Here is an 18,287-nt window from a genome sequence, read left to right on the forward strand (position 1 = left end):
ACGTACAGCTCTGCTACCACTTCCAACATAAATGAAGAGAGAAAACTAAACAGGAGTCACTTTTGTAGTTATACTGAAGTTGGACTAACTGGTATATAATGATGCTCTATGTGTGACAGCCACACAGCTATGTTAGCATAATATAAACATAGTGAAGCTGGAGGATGAACGCTATCTATTTTCCACTCCACAAAAGTTAACATGAGTATTCCCGATGGTTGGGGACAAATGCAATCGTATGGCAGGATGCACTTTAAAGTCTACGGAATAGCTATTATATATATTTTGGTAATCGCACCAGGTCTGAAGGGGCTCTAGCGTAGACAGTTAATAATAAACAAACTTAATAATAAGTTTGTTAATAATTATTGACTTGGGTAAACATACACAGAGAAAGACAGTTATACAGGATTAGATCCGGTGTTTCAGAGTAACTGGTGAGGATGAAACAGATGAGTATTAGGAGCTGATTTTGCTTTGTTAAGAAAGGAAACAAAACCTTTGTGAAAATTTTCTCTTCCGAATAATTTTCTTTGTTTTCCTTTTTGATCATGACATGGCAGTGTGCTGTTTCAGTTGAAGAAAGGAGTGCATTATATAAACTACAAATATGTAATGGATTACATGTCGCTTTTAAGTTGTGTTTGGGACTTTATTAGATGCCCTACATGTTCCTATACCGTTGTGCCAGCTAATGGACTAGGAAGTAAATTAAGCCTCTCGAGTGTTTAGTGATGTTCCACTAAGTGCCCATATATAGATATCACAGTTACTCTGACTGAGCACACAGGAGATCTTAAGTGCTGTCAAACAACATTACACGGTAACTTAAAGAGACGACCGGTCAGTGAAAGTGAGAGTCTGGGGATCCATCATCTGGAACACGGAGAGTGGAATATGTAAATAAATCTGACCAGTTAAGATAAAAAAAACAATTAATCTGTATCACCAGCTAATCTAATGAGGTGAAGTTTGAAATTCAGATTCTGTTAGTCACTGAAAATAATAGACTCAGACATTTATAACCATGAAAGTGTTGGATCGCCTGTAAAGTCAACACAGACATGTCTGCTGGAACCGGTTCACTCTGCTTCACTTTCCTGTTTGTTGTGTTTGTCTGTGCAGGTGAGTTTATTTAATTTGGTTTGTTATCATGCGTGAAGGAGACACGAGGCTGGGTGGACACTTAACATCTGTAATCCAGCTGTGACAGACACAAAGAAGTGTAATGTGTGTGTCAGTGTGATGTGTTGTAGTGTCAGGAGTCAGGATGCAGCTACAAAGCTTCTTGTTCAGTGTATACAAACAGCTGTAGCTCCATAAAGGCAGCATGCAGAGACTCACAGTGTCTTATAATGAGAGGCTGCTTTCTCTCACACATTATGTTCACTTATTATCAGCACATGTTGTTGTTCTGTGGAAGCTAACATCTTGTAGTTTCTGACACTTTGCATGTTTAGCATGAGGCTAAAATTCCCCCACAGTGGGTCACTGGTGACCTGCTGGATGTTCAGAGGTTCATTAAATCCAACATGACTAAAAACTCAAATGTCAAAGGAAATAAACAAAATATTTAAAGTCAATCATTCTGATCATAATTGTACTTTGACCTTTAACCTCTCTGCTCTGTGTTGTTTCCTCTTTCAGACCCAAAGATCATCACAGCTGAGTCTGGACAGAACGTCACTCTGACATGTCGAGCTCCAAACAACACAGTTACAGTTTTAAACTGGACAAGATCTGACCTGAAGCCAGAATATGTGCTTTTGTACCAGCATGGTTCCTCTGATTCAACACACCAGCATCCATCTTTTAAGAACCGGGTGGATCTGCAGGACAGACAGATGAAGGATGGAGACGTGTCTTTGATTCTGAGGGACGTGACGATTAATGACACTGGAACATACATGTGTCGTGTGTTCATGAACGAAACAAGGTCATGGATGAACATCAGCTTCGTATACCTGGTTGTTCCTCCAGGTGAGTGAGTAGAGCTGAGTGTGTGTGATCAGAGGTGAAGCTGCTTCCTGGTTGTTGATGTGTGTTTGTTGTATGGATGAGCTGGTGGATGTCAGAGGTAGACAGATGTTTCTCCAGCTGTTGTCTTTGTGGCTGGTAGTCTAGAGTTGTAGAGCAGCATTGTTTGGTTAGAGCAGAAACAAAGACATTTATGAATCCGTCTCTTCTTCTCTTGCTCTCTAACTCGTCTGTAAACATGAAACTTAGATTACACAGGAAACACGTGATCTCACCCAAAGAACAGTCGCCGTCCTGCTTTGAAACAACCAGAACAAAACAAAAGCACGTTTGCACTATTCCAGCACGGCTGGAGCACACACTGGCTGATGTGACAATTCATGGATATAATTTCCAATATTTCTTTAGCTCCCACCACATCTTTAACAACCATGTGGGGTCAGGGGTCATGTTTGGCTTGAGACTTTTGAAAAGTAAATCATCAGTATCTCTGTGACCAGCTGTGATAAACTGCTGATAAATTAACACATTAATCTTTGTGCTTTAAACGTACCTGCCAGAGCAAATACATAACAGCCACAATACACAGTTTGTCTGTGTAACAACTGTAAAAAACTATTGTAAGGAGCTGGACTTCTTCAAGTTTGTTTAAAACGTTTAATCCGAGAAGCTTCTTCAGTTCTAAGAGCAACTGGTGGATCTCCCAGATTTTTAAGCCCTATGGGAGTGTCCCCCAGGAGGGTCATGGAGCACCTGTTGATCCCACCATTCTGATGGACATAGAAGAGCCACCTCCACAGGACAGGACTCAGCAGTCCATCTGCATCTAAAGGTCAAAGGTCACTCTTTCGAGGATGCCAACGTTCACATTTTGGACAGAGAGGACAGATGGTTTGAAAGAGGAGTGAAAGAAGCATCTATGTCCACTGTGAGCGACCATCTTTGAACAGAGGCGGTGGTTTACGACACCAACTCTCTGCCATCTATAATCCAGTTTTGAGATCCCTTCTATTGCACCCGATCCTTTTATTCCCTTTACTGAACAGAGACAACACGACTCAGTTGGTCAAAACTCTTAAATCATTCTTTTATTCATTTCTGGAAATGGAGATATGCTCAGGGCTAAAGCCTCCGCAAATCTGAAGCTTTACAAGCCAAAACATGTATGTAGTTTTGATAAAAACAACTCCTTCTGGGCTGACTAGTGTGTGTGTGTTACTTAGTTCCACTTTTTCTGTCTGGTTTCCTGTTATTATTATATTACCTCTGCAGCTCTGCACTTCCTGTATTTTTAAACTTCCTCTAACTTAAGCCTCTGTTGCTAAGGCCTGTCATGCTCTGACCTAGTTCTCGCTCACATCTGGCCTTGCTTTATAGAGGCCTTTATTATTAAAATACATAAAATAAGCACTAAGAATATATGTTTATTCCGTAACACTTCCCAGACGCCTTAACACCCACTCACAACCTGGGCCACCTGACCTCAGGAAATCACATGATAGGGTGGGCCAGGTTTCACAATGAGCTCACCAGAAACCCTGGCTGATTGTGACCTGATGAAAGATTTTTAATTTTGCTTAGTTGTAGCTTCATTTAAAGGAAGAAGAGGTTGTGAATTGGAGCCAACACAGGAAGAGAGATTGAAGCCATATGTGTAAAGGAATGTGGTGACATCCGGTTTTAAACAGACAGGCTGGCGCTCTCTTTCTCTCCTTTTATGGAATGTCTGCATTTCTATACATACCAAGTTATCTCCTGTTTCAGCTGACAAGCGAACAGTTTCTCCTTTTAAGGAAAATTATCAGTTCCATACATGCCACTCCTACTGCTGTGGAAACTTGCTTTAAGTATAAAGAAAGGACATTTTGGATGCCCTGGGCGGTCTTTCCTCTCTGTCTCATTTCTGTCCTGCACACGTTGCTGCAGGATGGATCGAGTGATGAGGGGGGATCGTCCATGTGTGCACATGTAAAAGATATCTTGAGTCTGAGTTCCTTTGCCTTCCACAATTTCTCCTCACATGACCCACACCTGTTTTCACACCTTGGCTCATGTGATTAGGTAGAGGATCATCAGAGGGTCCATGTCCCTCTTGGGGGGGAAACTCCCACAGAGCTTGAATCTGAATCACAGGTTCCAATGTTTCAGCCTCATAATAAACAAACACAGGTTCAGAGAGTCGAGGATTTGACCTTCCAAAAGTCTCAGACATGTTTTAACGAACTCTCAGTCTGCAAATTATAAAGAACAGCTGGATCAGTTTTAGTCATATTTAGTCAGATCATCCGTTTCCTTTGTTAAATTAAGAAAAATCCACCAGTATTTTCTCACTTTATACATATTGTGAATAGTTTGTATTAATCTGTTGTCCTGAACTAGAAGAGGAAACGGATTCTGTTCTGTTCTTCACTCATCACCTACCTGACAGCTGACACCTCACACCTGTTTCTCACCTGCAGGTCAGACAGGAGGAGACACAGAGGAGGGAGAGAAGGAGGATGGAGGGAAGGAGGCTGGAGGGAAGGAGGCTGGAGGGAAGGAGGCTGGAGAGAAGGAGGACGGAGGGAAGGAGGCTGGAGGGAAGGAGACTGGAGGGAAGGAGGCTGGAGGGAAGGAGGACGGATCTGCTCGACTGATAGTTGGTCTGTCAGTTTCTGCTGTGCTTCTTGTTGTTGTTGCTCTTCTTATTAATCTGATCTGCAGAAAATATGAGAGGGGTTTTAGCACAAGAAAACAAAACCAGAGAAAAAAACGTAAAAAAACAATTGAAAGGTCAGAAAATTATTCAAAGCTGAACTCTGAGCCTGGTGTTCCATGAAGTCACTGTTACCCAGTGTGATGAAAAACAGATGATCAAGGACAGAAAGAAACTGATGATGCCTCATGTGACTTTTCCTCCTTAAGCCCAGCCCACTGGGAGACAGCTTGTACTTTGTTCTCCGTAGTTTGTAAATCCATCGTATCAAATTTGACAGAGTGTTGCCAATTTAGAGACTTTGTTGCAATATGTAGCGAGTTTTCAGACACCCTTAGTGGTTTTTTCCGCCCCTAGCGACAAATCTGGCAACTTTTCTGGTGTTATTGGAGACGTATGACCACTGTTTCGCTCTTACAAGCAGCGGGTGCTGCCGTCTGCACGTCTGCCAAAGCGCTCACAGGCGGTCGCACACAGCAGTCGCCCCCAGCTGCTGTCAGCGCAGAAGATGTTCACGAGTCCAAACTGCAAACGAATCGCACACGAAGCCGCTGCTTCCGCATTGACTGTGACGCAGGCCTGCAGCAGCGGTAGATTGGTTTGTGTCTAAACCAAATCGATGCTCTAAAATGCATCATTCCAATCATAAAGAATGAGGGTTGGAATTGTGACATAAAAACAAACAATAATTGCTAAAAGAAATGTAATTTAAATGTGTAGTAAGTTCTTTTAGGGTGTCTTTTTTAAAAGACTTTATGTCTCTTCCACGATGTCATTTCTCTCTCCTACAGCGTCCGTTACAGTTACATACATTTGCTGATGTGATGACGTCATTTAACAACAGCCAATAGAAATTTCCCCAACTGAGGAGTCGGCAACACTGAGTAGTAGTTAAATCGGAAGTGTGCAGTCAGTTGCTTAAATCTTTCAGCTTTTTTTAAACCTTAAATTTAATTGAATCTCATCAGGTTTTAAACTCAGGTTCAGTTATTCTCTGAAATTAGCGACAGATTTAGACTTCAGAACAAATCAAAGATCACGCTGCTCCACTTTGCTGTTTGCTGTCGTCGTCGTGTTCGCCTCTGCAGGTGAGGTTTACAGTTAGAAACTAAACTGAGTTTATCTGACAACAATAGACCAGCATCGACTAGTTTACATGTTGTTAAGAATAATAATAACAATGATAATAATATGGATTTAGTTTGTCTGTGTGGACACGTGGAAACATCTGTAATCCAGCTGTGACAGAGACAAAGAAGTGTAATGTGTGTGTCAGTGTGATGTGTTGTAGTGTCAGGAGTCAGGATGCAGCTACAAAGCTTCTTGTTCAGTGTATACAAACAGCTGTAGCTCCATAAAGGCAGCATGCAGAGACTCACAGTGTCTTATAATGAGAGGCTGCTTTCTCTCACACATTATGTTCACTTATTATCAGCACATGTTGTTGTTCTGTGGAAGCTAACATCTTGTAGTTTCTGACACTTTGCATGTTTAGCATGAGGCTAAAATTCCCCCTCAGTGGGTCACTGGTGACCTGCTGGATGTTCAGAGGTTCATTAAATCCAACATGACTAAAAACTCAAATGTCAAAGGAAATAAACAAAATATTTAAAGTCAATCATTCTGATCATAATTGTACTTTGACCTTTAACCTCTCTGCTCTGTGTTGTTTCCTCTTTCAGACCCAAAGATCATCACAGCTGAGTCTGGACAGAAGAACGTCACTCTGCCATGTCGAGCTCCAAACAACACAGTTACAGTTTTAAACTGGACAAGATCTGACCTGAAGCCAGAACATGTGCTTTTGTACCAGGATGGTCTCTCTGATTCAACACACCAGCATCCATCTTTTAAGAACCGGGTGGATCTGCAGGACAGACAGATGAAGGATGGAGACGTGTCTTTGATTCTGAAGAACGTGACGATTAATGACACTGGAACATACATGTGTCGTGTGTTCATGAACGAAACAAGGTCATGGATGAACATCAGCTTCGTATACCTGGTTGTTCCTCCAGGTGAGTGAGTAGAGCTGAGTGTGTGTGATCAGAGGTGAAGCTGCTTCCTGGTTGTTGATGTTTGTTTGTTGTATGGATGAGCTGGTGGATGTCAGAGGTAGACAGATGTTTCTCCAGCTGTTGTCTTTGTGGCTGGTAGTCTAGAGTTGTAGAGCAGCATTGTTTGGTTAGAGCAGAAACAAAGACATTTATGAATCCGTCTCTTCTTCTCTTGCTCTCTAACTCGTCTGTAAACATGAAACTTAGATTACACAGGAAACACGTGATCTCACCCAAAGAACAGTCGCCGTCCTGCTTTGAAACAACCAGAACAAAACAAAAGCACGTTTGCACTATTCCAGCACGGCTGGAGCACACACTGGCTGATGTGACAATTCATGGATATAATTTCCAATATTTCTTTAGCTCCCACCACATCTTTAACAACCATGTGGGGTCAGGGGTCATGTTTGGCTTGAGACTTTTGAAAAGTAAATCATCAGTATCTCTGTGACCAGCTGTGATAAACTGCTGATAAATTAACACATTAATCTTTGTGCTTTAAACGTACCTGCCAGAGCAAATACATAACAGCCACAATACACAGTTGGTCTGTGTAACAACTGTAAAAAACTATTGTAAGGAGCTGGACTTCTTCAAGTTTGTTTAAAACGTTTAATCCGAGAAGCTTCTTCAGTTCTAAGAGCAACTGGTGGATCTCCCAGATTTTTAAGCCCTATGGGAGTGTCCCCCAGGAGGGTCATGGAGCACCTGTTGATCCCACCATTCTGATGGACATAGAAGAGCCACCTCCACAGGACAGGACTCAGCAGTCCATCTGCATCTAAAGGTCAAAGGTCACTCTTTCGAGGATGCCAACGTTCACATTTTGGACAGAGAGGACAGATGGTTTGAAAGAGGAGTGAAAGAAGCATCTATGTCCACTGTGAGCGACCATCTTTGAACAGAGGCGGTGGTTTACGACACCAACTCTCTGCCATCTATAATCCAGTTTTGAGATCCCTTCTATTGCACCCGATCCTTTTATTCCCTTTACTGAACAGAGACAACACGACTCAGTTGGTCAAAACTCTTAAATCATTCTTTTATTCATTTCTGGAAATGGAGATATGCTCAGGGCTAAAGCCTCCGCAAATCTGAAGCTTTACAAGCCAAAACATGTATGTAGTTTTGATAAAAACAACTCCTTCTGGGCTGACTAGTGTGTGTGTGTTACTTAGTTCCACTTTTTCTGTCTGGTTTCCTGTTCTTATTATATTACCGCTGCAGCTCTGCACTTCCTGTATTTTTAAACTTCCTCTAACTTAAGCCTCTGTTGCTAAGGCCTGTCACGCTCTGACCTAGTTCTCGCTCACATCTGGCCTTGCTTTATAGAGGCCTTTATTATTAAAATACATAAAATAAGCACTAAGAATATATGTTTATTCCGTAACACTTCCCAGACGCCTTAACACCCACTCACAACCTGGGCCACCTGACCTCAGGAAATCACATGATAGGGTGGGCCAGGTTTCACAATGAGCTCACCAGAAACCCTGGCTGATTGTGACCTGATGAAAGATTTTTAATTTTGCTTAGTTGTAGCTTCATTTAAAGGAAGAAGAGGTTGTGAATTGGAGCCAACACAGGAAGAGAGATTGAAGCCATATGTGTAAAGGAATGTGGTGACATCCGGTTTTAAACAGACAGGCTGGCGCTCTCTTTCTCTCCTTTTATGGAATGTCTGCATTTCTATACATACCAAGTTATCTCCTGTTTCAGCTGACAAGCGAACAGTTTCTCCTTTTAAGGAAAATTATCAGTTCCATACATGCCACTCCTACTGCTGTGGAAACTTGCTTTAAGTATAAAGAAAGGACATTTTGGATGCCCTGGGCGGTCTTTCCTCTCTGTCTCATTTCTGTCCTGCACACGTTGCTGCAGGATGGATCGAGTGATGAGGGGGGATCGTCCATGTGTGCACATGTAAAAGATATCTTGAGTCTGAGTTCCTTTGCCTTCCACAATTTCTCCTCACATGACCCACACCTGTTTTCACACCTTGGCTCATGTGATTAGGTAGAGGATCATCAGAGGGTCCATGTCCCTCTTGGGGGGGAAACTCCCACAGAGCTTGAATCTGAATCACAGGTTCCAATGTTTCAGCCTCATAATAAACAAACACAGGTTCAGAGAGTCGAGGATTTGACCTTCCAAAAGTCTCAGACATGTTTTAACGAACTCTCAGTCTGCAAATTATAAAGAACAGCTGGATCAGTTTTAGTCATATTTAGTCAGATCATCCGTTTCCTTTGTTAAATTAAGAAAAATCCACCAGTATTTTCTCTCTTTATACATATTGTGAATAGTTTGTATTAATCTGTTCTCCTGAACTAGAAGAGGAAACGGATTCTGTTCTGTTCTTCACTCATCACCTACCTGACAGCTGACACCTCACACCTGTTTCTCACCTGCAGGTCAGACAGGAGGAGACACAGAGGCTGGAGGGAAGGAGGCTGGAGGGAAGGAGGCTGGAGGGAAGGAGGCTGGAGGGAAGGAGGCTGGAGGGAAGGAGGACGGATCTGCTCGACTGATAGTTGGTCTGTCAGTTTCTGCTGTGCTTCTTGTTGTTGTTGCTCTTCTTATTAATCTGATCTGCAGAAAATATGAGAGGGGTTTTAGCACAAGAAAACAAAACCAGAGAAAAAAACGTAAAAAAACAATTGAAAGGTCAGAAAATTATTCAAAGCTGAACTCTGAGCCTGGTGTTCCATGAAGTCACTGTTACCCAGTGTGATGAAAAACAGATGATCAAGGACAGAAAGAAACTGATGATGCCTCATGTGACTTTTCCTGCCTCATGTGACTTTTCCTGCCTCGTGTGACTTTTCCTGCCTCATGTGACTTTTCCTGCCTCATGTGACTTTTCCTGCCTCATGTGACTTTTCCTGCCTCGTGTGACTTTTCCTGCCTCATGTGACTTTTCCTCCTTAAGCCCAGCCCACTGGGAGACAGCTTGTACTTTGTTCTCCGTGGTTTGTAAATCCATCGTATCAAATTTGACAGAGTTTACAAACTGTTATAGACTCAGTTTGGGCTGAAACTTGGTGACTTTTCCTAAAATGACCCAAAATACACGACAATGAATGGATTGAAATATTTTCTACTGTTGTACAGATGATGCAGACGTTCGTACACTGACAGTGTTTCGGGACAAGTTTGACTCGTGTCTGTTCAGATGGATTTTCAGATCCACCAGTTTGGCTAAAATTAAGGAACATTGTGATTTTAGGGAAAGTTGACACTGTGAAAACATTTTCATACAAACTCACAAACATGATGTACACACTCATGTTTGTGTATCTGTAATGAGACAGAACTGGGTCTCATATGGCTCACACGAGACCCAGTTCATGGCTGAAGCCTTTATGGGTGACATGATGTCATACATGTCCTGAAGTGGATTCTGGATTTCTGACGTCCTTAATCACTACAGCAGTGAGGTCAGTGTGACGAACTGATGCTCTGTTCTCTGGCCTGACAAAGCTTTAACTCCAAACATCTCTCCACTGTTAGAGGATCAGTTTTTTATGGCCTGACAGTGTGAAGCCTCCACCTACATCACCGAACTGCTCCACCTTGCTCCACTTCTGCACTCTTGAGTCTGTGACCTTCTTTAAACAGCTTGTTTTTGTGTTTGTGGTGTTTTGCTCGGCTGTGCCCTTTTTAACACTGTTGTGTTTAACTTTGTTTTTTTTATATCTCTGGAAATAAAAGTTTGGTTTGTAAAGAAAATGAGTGAAATCTCTCTCTGAGGATCCTCAGCGTCACTGTGACACGTGCCTGTATGTGCACATCTTTACTTTTAATAAGACGTTTCAACATGCAGACGTGAATCTAACACAGTAACAGCTGCCTTTGTTTCAGATCCAGCTCATTCCAGTTCACTGACAAAGTTTTGGTGCTGCGATAACGACTCTGAGCCGATGAAGCTCTGATGACTCTGATAACATCTCCCTCCCAGTAATAACCTCCCAGCAGCAACTATGACAGACACGTCTCCTGACAGTGACACTCTTACAGATACACATTCAAGACTCAAGAGCTTTATTGTCAATACAGCAGTATACACAGTATACAGCTTACCACATGGTGCATTTATAAGTATGCAAAAGATATCTCTCTCCAAGAGATGTAAAACTCAAAATTACAAATACATAACATACTAAACTTTGTGATGCGGCTGCTGCTGCTCCACATGTTAGTAAATCTGACCCTAAATCTTCCTGCTTCTCTTAGAGCACACAGGTAACGGCTGCCCTGAGCATGAAGGTGTGTCTGCAACACGATGAAGCTCGTCTAGAGCAATGATTACAATCTGCTCCGGGGCAGCTGGAGAGTCCTGTTTGCTGTTTGCCTCCTTTAGAAAATAGAATAAGAGCCAGAAACTTCTTCTCAACACAAAATAGTCTTTGAATGTGTTTTATCTTATTTTCTAGGGTCCATTAGAGTGACCGTGGATACAAAGTGATGTTAGTGGAGAATTAAAGGTTTTAGTAAAAAGTGTGAAGGTTGACAGTTTGATTACAGCTGCTCAAACTGATTTCCTGTTCTTTGTATGTTTGTCACACTTATTAAATGTTTCAGATCAGGATGATGTAGCTTTGGATTTGTTCCCTTAATAACAAACATCTTCATTTACAAACTTCAGTTTGTGTTTTCTTTGTTTAATATTTTAATGTGTTTGATCTGAAACATTTAAGTGTGACAAACATACGAAAACCAGGAAACCAGGAAGGAAACAAACTCTGTTTCACTCTGTTTGTTTCCATCTTATGTTCTTATATGTTGTTTGACTGCAGGTTTCCTCAATCTTATAAACAGAACATTTGCATAATGACTGAAAGCAGCCCACTGAAGGAAGAATGGGCTGGGAGGTCAGAGATCAGTGGGCTTTGGTCAGTGGTTGTTGATCATGAACTGACAGATCTGTATCCTGTGTGTGCACCCACTGTGGGCCTTTTCTGTGCTTAGTGTCAGCCTGAGCTCCATGCAGGCCTCAAAGGCCAAGCAATTCAAAAGCTTCACCAAAACAAGGCACCACTCAAATAGCTGGACCCAGGCTCGCCGCCCTTATGGAGGAAAACATAGAAGATGATCTCTGTGAGTTATTTTTACTGTCATATTATAAAATGTGATGTTCTAGCATCATGTTATTCTTCTTAAGCCTTTGAAAAGCTTCCTCTGTGTCCATTAAACTGATGACTTTAGTGCTGCTGTCTACTTGTTACATTTAGTACTGTTTCATTTTCAACCTAGGAAGATCTGTGAAAAGGACTCACAATATAACATAATACTGTAAGATTACTTACAGGTAAAATACTCAGATTGTACTTAGATAAAAGTATGTAATCACAGACTCGCCCAGCCTGACTGCCTTGAAGTTCAGGTGTCTTCACTGCCTCCTCTGATAAGAGCTGGAGACCTGAGTAGGTTCGTCACCCATCAGCAGCAGATCACCTCTCGATCGGGCACGTTTTCATCTGGGAGGCTTTTAGAGCTCACTGCCCTCGGCGTCGCTGCTGGAACAACCAAGTTTTGCTATTGAATCTTTGACCTGCTGATCTCACAGAGGCAGGAGACCCAGAACATCCATGCCAGCTTCAGTTTATGCTCTGTCCTGTCATCCAATCAGATTTGCATGTAATACACTGATATTCAGCCCCAGCCTGGTGTTCTCTCCATCTCTGACCTTTCACACAATTTAAACTAACAAACTTTCTCTTTAAAACTGTTTGTCAATCACAATTTACTCGATTTATTATTATTCTATCACATATTTATATCAGTCATAATGAACTCAGTATGATCTGAGCTGTAAACCTGTATTTATCATCACAAACCTTTATAGCACTTCAGAGCAGCTCCTTCAGTGGCTGCAGCACCCACGATGTGGGCGGAGAGATTTCCTCCCCTCTGCTGTCAGACTCCACCACAAAGACTTTGCAGCTGATCAAACACACACATGTGCAATAGGACTAAGTGTAACACTCTTTTTCTGACAACGTTGTATTTGTACTCAGTTGTATGTAGCATGTGTATTCTATTTTTATCCTATCATTCTATTCTATTCTATTGGGTACAGTTGTGTACAGTTTCTTATTCTATTCCAGGGTTCTCTCATGTTTGCTGTGTAACTGCACTGTCCACTTCCTGCTGTAACAAAACAAATTTCCCACATGTGGGACTAATAAAGATGCTCTTATCGTTACTGTATAACCACAGGTTCACTTCACATTTGGTAGAATATAAAAGGACAAAGCTGGACAATTGTCATCACATTTCTCATTAGTTGCTGTTAGCACAAGCACACAAAGAAAGCAGAGCTTTAGCTTTAGCTCCCTACATCACTTTTAAGCCTGGATGTTGAGGCTTTTGCTTCCTCTCAGCTGTGATGACATCTCTGTCTGCTCCATCTCACCCAACATCATCCATCTGACCTGATGCTACCTGACAAACTAAAGATAAAATATTAAATTCATTTTGCATCACTTACATTTAAAATACATTTAAGGTGGATTTCTTAAAAGGGAAGGGACTGACCTGACTGTTGTGTCGAGACAGGTGTGAAGGGAGTTAAATCCAGTCTTATACTACGGACGTGTTTGGTTTTGGTCTGTAATACGTTGAGTTTATTATCTATAAGTTAACATAGCAAATCCTCCATCCAGAGGCTAAAGTGATATCAGAGCTAGACTACTTTAAGTGGAAACAGATGATCGTCTGAGCCTTAAATGAAATAAGGTTAAAAAGAAATGCTGCTATCGACAGTGTGAGGCAGTGAGCTCTGTTATACCATATTTTTTAATTTTCTTTATTATTATTATATTATAGTGTTATTACCTTCCTGTTACTTCATAATAGAACGACAGTTAATGGTAAAAGTCTTGAATAGTTTTGAATTTATTTTTCCATGATCACATTTCATTCAATCACTCGTGGACTTGTGTGAATGTTACATGTGTTATTTTCACCCGTGGATTTACAGACACTGTGTGAACAGTTTTCATTTTATCCAAAGTTTTACTTGATGTCCAACTGATAAAATCACTGACAGACAACAGAAGCAGGAGCTCAGAGAGAAATTCAATTCAACTTTATTCATAAAGAGACAAATCACAACATTTGGTTTTATTTTACAGAAACTTCAAACTAAACCAAATTCAGGACGTGTATTAAACCTGCAGCTGATCCCTGTCTGCTGTTCACTACCTTTGATTTCTGTTACCAGCATCATCTCATGTTCCCCAGGTTCACTGACAACGCTGAAACCACCAGCGGGAGACTAAGAGTGCTGATTTAAAAAGATTCAGACATTTTATTTTGCTGCAGCTCAACATGAGGCTGGATCCTGATTCTTTGTTGTTTTTGTTTTCTCTACATCAAGAAAACAGCAGCAACAAGAAGCACAGCAGGAACTGACAGGCTGACCTTCAGTCCAACAGATCCTCCTGTGTGACCTGCAGGTGAGAAACAGCTGTGAGGTGTCAGGTAGGTGATGAGTGAAGAACAGAACAGAATCCATTTGCTCTTCAAACTGCTGTCAGACATTATCTGCTGCACTCTGATCACATCACTCAGACCAGCTGCTTTCTACAAAGTCTCATCAGCAACATCTTTACAAACCAACATCAGATTGTGTGTTTTGTGGTCTAAAGTTTTGTGCCTCTGGTTTCTCATTGGCTCACACTCTTGCAGAGCCGTAACACGCACATGAATGAGAGGTGGTGAGTGTAGTTCCTGTTAACAGGGTATTGCAGACCATCCCGCTAACTGCCGAATTTCCTTTTGTCTGTCATATTTATGATGAAAAACAAATGTAATCAAATTAGATATTGATATTTTCATATGGGAATTGATCCTGCAACATGAAACGCTGGGACTGGAAGTTCAGCATCGCTCCGCACATCATACCTGTGAGATGACAGACAGCAGTGTGGAGGAGAGTGCGACACAAAAACACAGAAATATGACTGACAGCTGCAAACGAAGCAGCATCTGCTGCAGGTGAAAGATATTGGGACTAGCAGAGCAGAGTGGCTTCACTGTAAAACAAAATTAGCAGTGAGTGTGAAAAGTTTCTGTGTGTGGAGTTCAACACCGTCCACTCAGAAGCTGCATCACTGGATGGTAGATTTAAAAAGCTTGCATTCAGTGACAACAGAGCTGTTGATGAGGCACTTCAGAGAATAACTGCAGCAGCAAAGTGCACTCCCACCCAGCTCCACCATTACAGGGCCAAGTGAAGGAGGAGCCACAGACGTCTGCTGTGTGGAGCCTCTTTGATGAAAGAGCTGCAGGAGATGCTGCAAAGAGAAATACTACAGCTGATGTTATGATGGAGATGAAATGTTATCTTGAGGAGCCCCTCATCCAACAAGGAGAAGGCCCACAGAGCTGGTGGGAGGCCAAGGCCACAGTCTTTCCCTACCTGTTGAAGGTGATGGAGGGGAGACTGTGCATTGTGGCAACATCTGTTCCTTTGGAGGGTCTTCTCAAAAACTGGGCAGATACTAAGGAGAAAGCACATCAGCCCATCCAAGCTGAGGCAGCTGGTTTTTCTGAATGTCGACCTGCACTGAGGACAAACTGTTTGGCTGCTGAGTTTGGTTCTGTTCTGTGGATTTGTTTACAGTGGGGCTTTTTGTGTTGAATTAAACTTAAAGGTTTGATTAAAATATTAAACAACAGTAAGAATGCCTGCTTTTGTAACAGAACAAAAACACAAAATTAGGCAATTATAAGGCTTTTCATAAAAACACTACATGCAAAAGGGTTTGTCAGCACACAAAGCATTCACATTTGCCAAGTAAAGCTAAAGTATGAGGCTACAGAGGATAATAACTTAAGAGACATTTGGGAGCCACGAGACGTGCAAGATAATCCAGAGCTTAGATCTAAATAAGGAAGTCTTAACTCAGTAATGGAGAATATCCTCACACATTAAGAAGCACCGAGGGAGGGAAGTCCTTCATTACTCTGTCAGTCAGGTAGGTGATCAGTGAAGAACAGCACAGAATCTATGTACCTGCATGTTCAGCTCAATTTGTGGATGCAATGAGAAGTAAAGTGAGAGTGATCAGCTTACCAGTGACTGTGATATTAACCAGGTTACTGATGGCACCATTACTGGACTCACACCAGTAAACTCCGGTGTCGTGAGGCACCAGCGTACTGATTGAACATGATCGATCACGTTGCTGTTGTCCCCGCCCATCTCCACACTCAGCCCTCTGCAGTTTGCTTGTGTTTCTCCTCACAGTCCAATCAGAAAAGCTTTGGTCCTCCTCACAGATTACAGTCACAACATCTCCCTCAGAGAAATCAGAGCTGTGAGGAAGAGGAGAGGTTAGATCAGGGCAAGGCTGGACTGGGACAAAAAGTCGGGATGAAGATTGAAAATGTGACGTCATTCAGGGGTAAAACCGCAAAGGATTCTGGGAACTTGTGGCAAGAGGTACTAGCGCACGCAGGCTTTCAATTGAACTCAGTTACACAGCGATAAAAAGAAACACAAAAATGGCAAGAAGCTGTTGTATTATTAACTGCAACAGCCGGTCGCATGACAGCCACGGGAAGCCGACGGGTAAAGAGATCGTTTTTTTTTTATCGGATTACGTCGTTGAAGAGAAATTTTTTAAGCCATGTTTCCGAAGTAAGAGCCGACGGATGGTCTGGATATACCAAATATAACGTCCCAGAACTCTCCAGCTCACATGTTAGTCTGCTCCAAGCATTCCCACAAAGGTCAGAGTTTTGTTGTAGTTAATGCGTCATTTTTCTTAACATAATTGGTGATATAGGTTACAAGCAAGTCTGGCGCTGAACAGAAATTGCTCCTTTGTTTATTGTGCATAAATAGTGAATTGTCCTGACACAATATTGCGTTTTGCTTCTGTTATTATGGTACATTGACAGAAACATATACTTTTATTCACAGGATAAAACAGGTGTTTTGTATCACTAATTGTCCAGTACGATTACAACATACAATATTATTGTCACTGCTACATTTCTGTAATGAACCAGAAATTATTTCCACTACTAATTAATTACCGTTGAGCTCAAAGGTTATATTAATAAACGGTTAACGAATGTGTATCTATGACGACGATTTGTGAGACTGGTAAACTTACCTTTGTTCGTACGATGGTCTTTCGTTCTACACGGTGCATTTCAAGGTCCTGCACCCATCCGTCGGTAAACTGTACCTGGGCTTGTTGCAGTGACCTGAAGTTACTAAACTTCATGAGTGTATGCACTCACTCCAAGAACCGTATGATTATAAATATGAGCGTGGTGAAAGTTGGGCAGCACGCTGACGTCTTTGGTCCCTCTGTGTGCTCGTAAGGGTCTGACCCTTTCACTCCTTTGATTTTTTCCTCGTATCTTTTCTTTGTCTTTTCGTCGAGACTTTTTTGTGCGGCAAAGAAAAAACAAGAAGGTATTGGAACCGGAGAATGAACGTTTTGCGGTGCTGCAAATGTTTGCATTTGATGCGGTACTTGGATTGTTTTGCCACGAGTTCCCGGCATGCAATGCGCGAAAATCACGTGATTGCTAAACAAGGGGGCGGGTGCATCCGGCCTCCTCGGCTGTAATTGGTCCAGCCCAGAGTCGATCATGACCAATTGGCCAATCCAACACCTTTCATTATATATACCCTTCCTAAAAAAACAAAAAAAATCCATCGGCCCATAAAAACAAAAAATCGCCAGCTATGGATCAGGGGTGTCAAACTCAAATACACAGTGGGCCAAAATTCAAAACTGGAACAAAGTCGCAGGCTAACGTTAATATTTATTGAAATATATTTATTCCTCCAGATATAAGAATGAATCTTTTCTCAAACACGTTTTGCTGAAAAACTGAATATGGAACAAGTTCTGCTCCAATTACAACATGTGAAATGAGAGAAAAGCTCTTTATTAGTAACTTTTACAACTTCTGGCAGGTTAATGTCTGAACTTTGGAGTGAAACACACCCGTAGTTACAGGAAATAACACCACTGTCTGTAACTAAGTGAGTCCACCTTAACACCACCTGTGTGTGTGTGACTGCATTACACTCCCACTGCTGGGAACCTGAACCAGAACAAAGTCTAAAATAGAAGCTGACAAACAGCTGCACCACCGAGTGACACTTTATTTTATAAACTTCACAACAGGTTTCATGTTGTGACCTGTGGAGGTGAAAAGACACAAAACCTGTTTTACAGCTTTTGAGCTGCAGGCAGGATTGAAACACACCTTAGTTAAAAGTCAAACAGCAACATTTTCTCCTCCCCTCACGTCACTCAAATGTGACAAACCAGGAAACAGGAAGTTCTTCGTCCTCAGTAAAGAGAGACGCACAGACGATCAGACTGAGCTCAGACCAAACTAGCAGCTTCCTCTGAGTGAGTCCAGCTACAGGAGAGAAAAGTGGAAAACTCCAACACTGCTGCTTCAAGCTGCTGACGCTCCACACACTGAATGTGAGTTTGAGCAAAAACACGACTCAAAGGAAGTTTCAGTGAAGGTGGTAGAGGAGGGAGGGGAGCCAGGACTGACTGTAC

At 41.9% G+C, this 18,287-nt stretch overlaps 2 protein-coding genes across 2 annotated transcripts in view; both read left to right on the forward strand.

Annotated features, from left to right (window-relative positions):
• The window catches only part of LOC146635014 (cell adhesion molecule CEACAM5-like), a 152,926-nt gene extending 150,938 nt beyond the window's left edge, over window positions 1-1,988 (forward strand). Inside the window, exon 5 of the mRNA XM_085350011.1 lies at window positions 1,648-1,988. Coding sequence (XP_085206137.1) covers window positions 1,648-1,988 — 341 coding nt within the window. The remainder of the gene's footprint in view (window positions 1-1,647) is intronic.
• A 3,080-nt stretch (window positions 1,989-5,068) lies between these two features.
• Window positions 5,069-13,173, forward strand: LOC146635017 (uncharacterized). The gene is made up of 5 exons (XM_085350013.1): window positions 5,069-5,262; window positions 5,654-5,760; window positions 6,355-6,690; window positions 9,177-9,399; window positions 13,119-13,173. Exons 1-5 carry the CDS (start codon window positions 5,069-5,071, stop codon window positions 13,171-13,173), a joined length of 915 nt encoding a protein of 304 aa, XP_085206139.1.
• Window positions 13,174-18,287: the final 5,114 nt, after the last annotated feature.

This window comes from Diplotaxodon limnothrissa, linkage group LG3, assembly GCF_057381915.1.
Source record: "Diplotaxodon limnothrissa isolate DT_005_m linkage group LG3, D_limnothrissa_male_GT1.1, whole genome shotgun sequence".
In the NCBI taxonomy this organism is placed as follows: Eukaryota; Metazoa; Chordata; class Actinopteri; order Cichliformes; family Cichlidae; genus Diplotaxodon; species Diplotaxodon limnothrissa.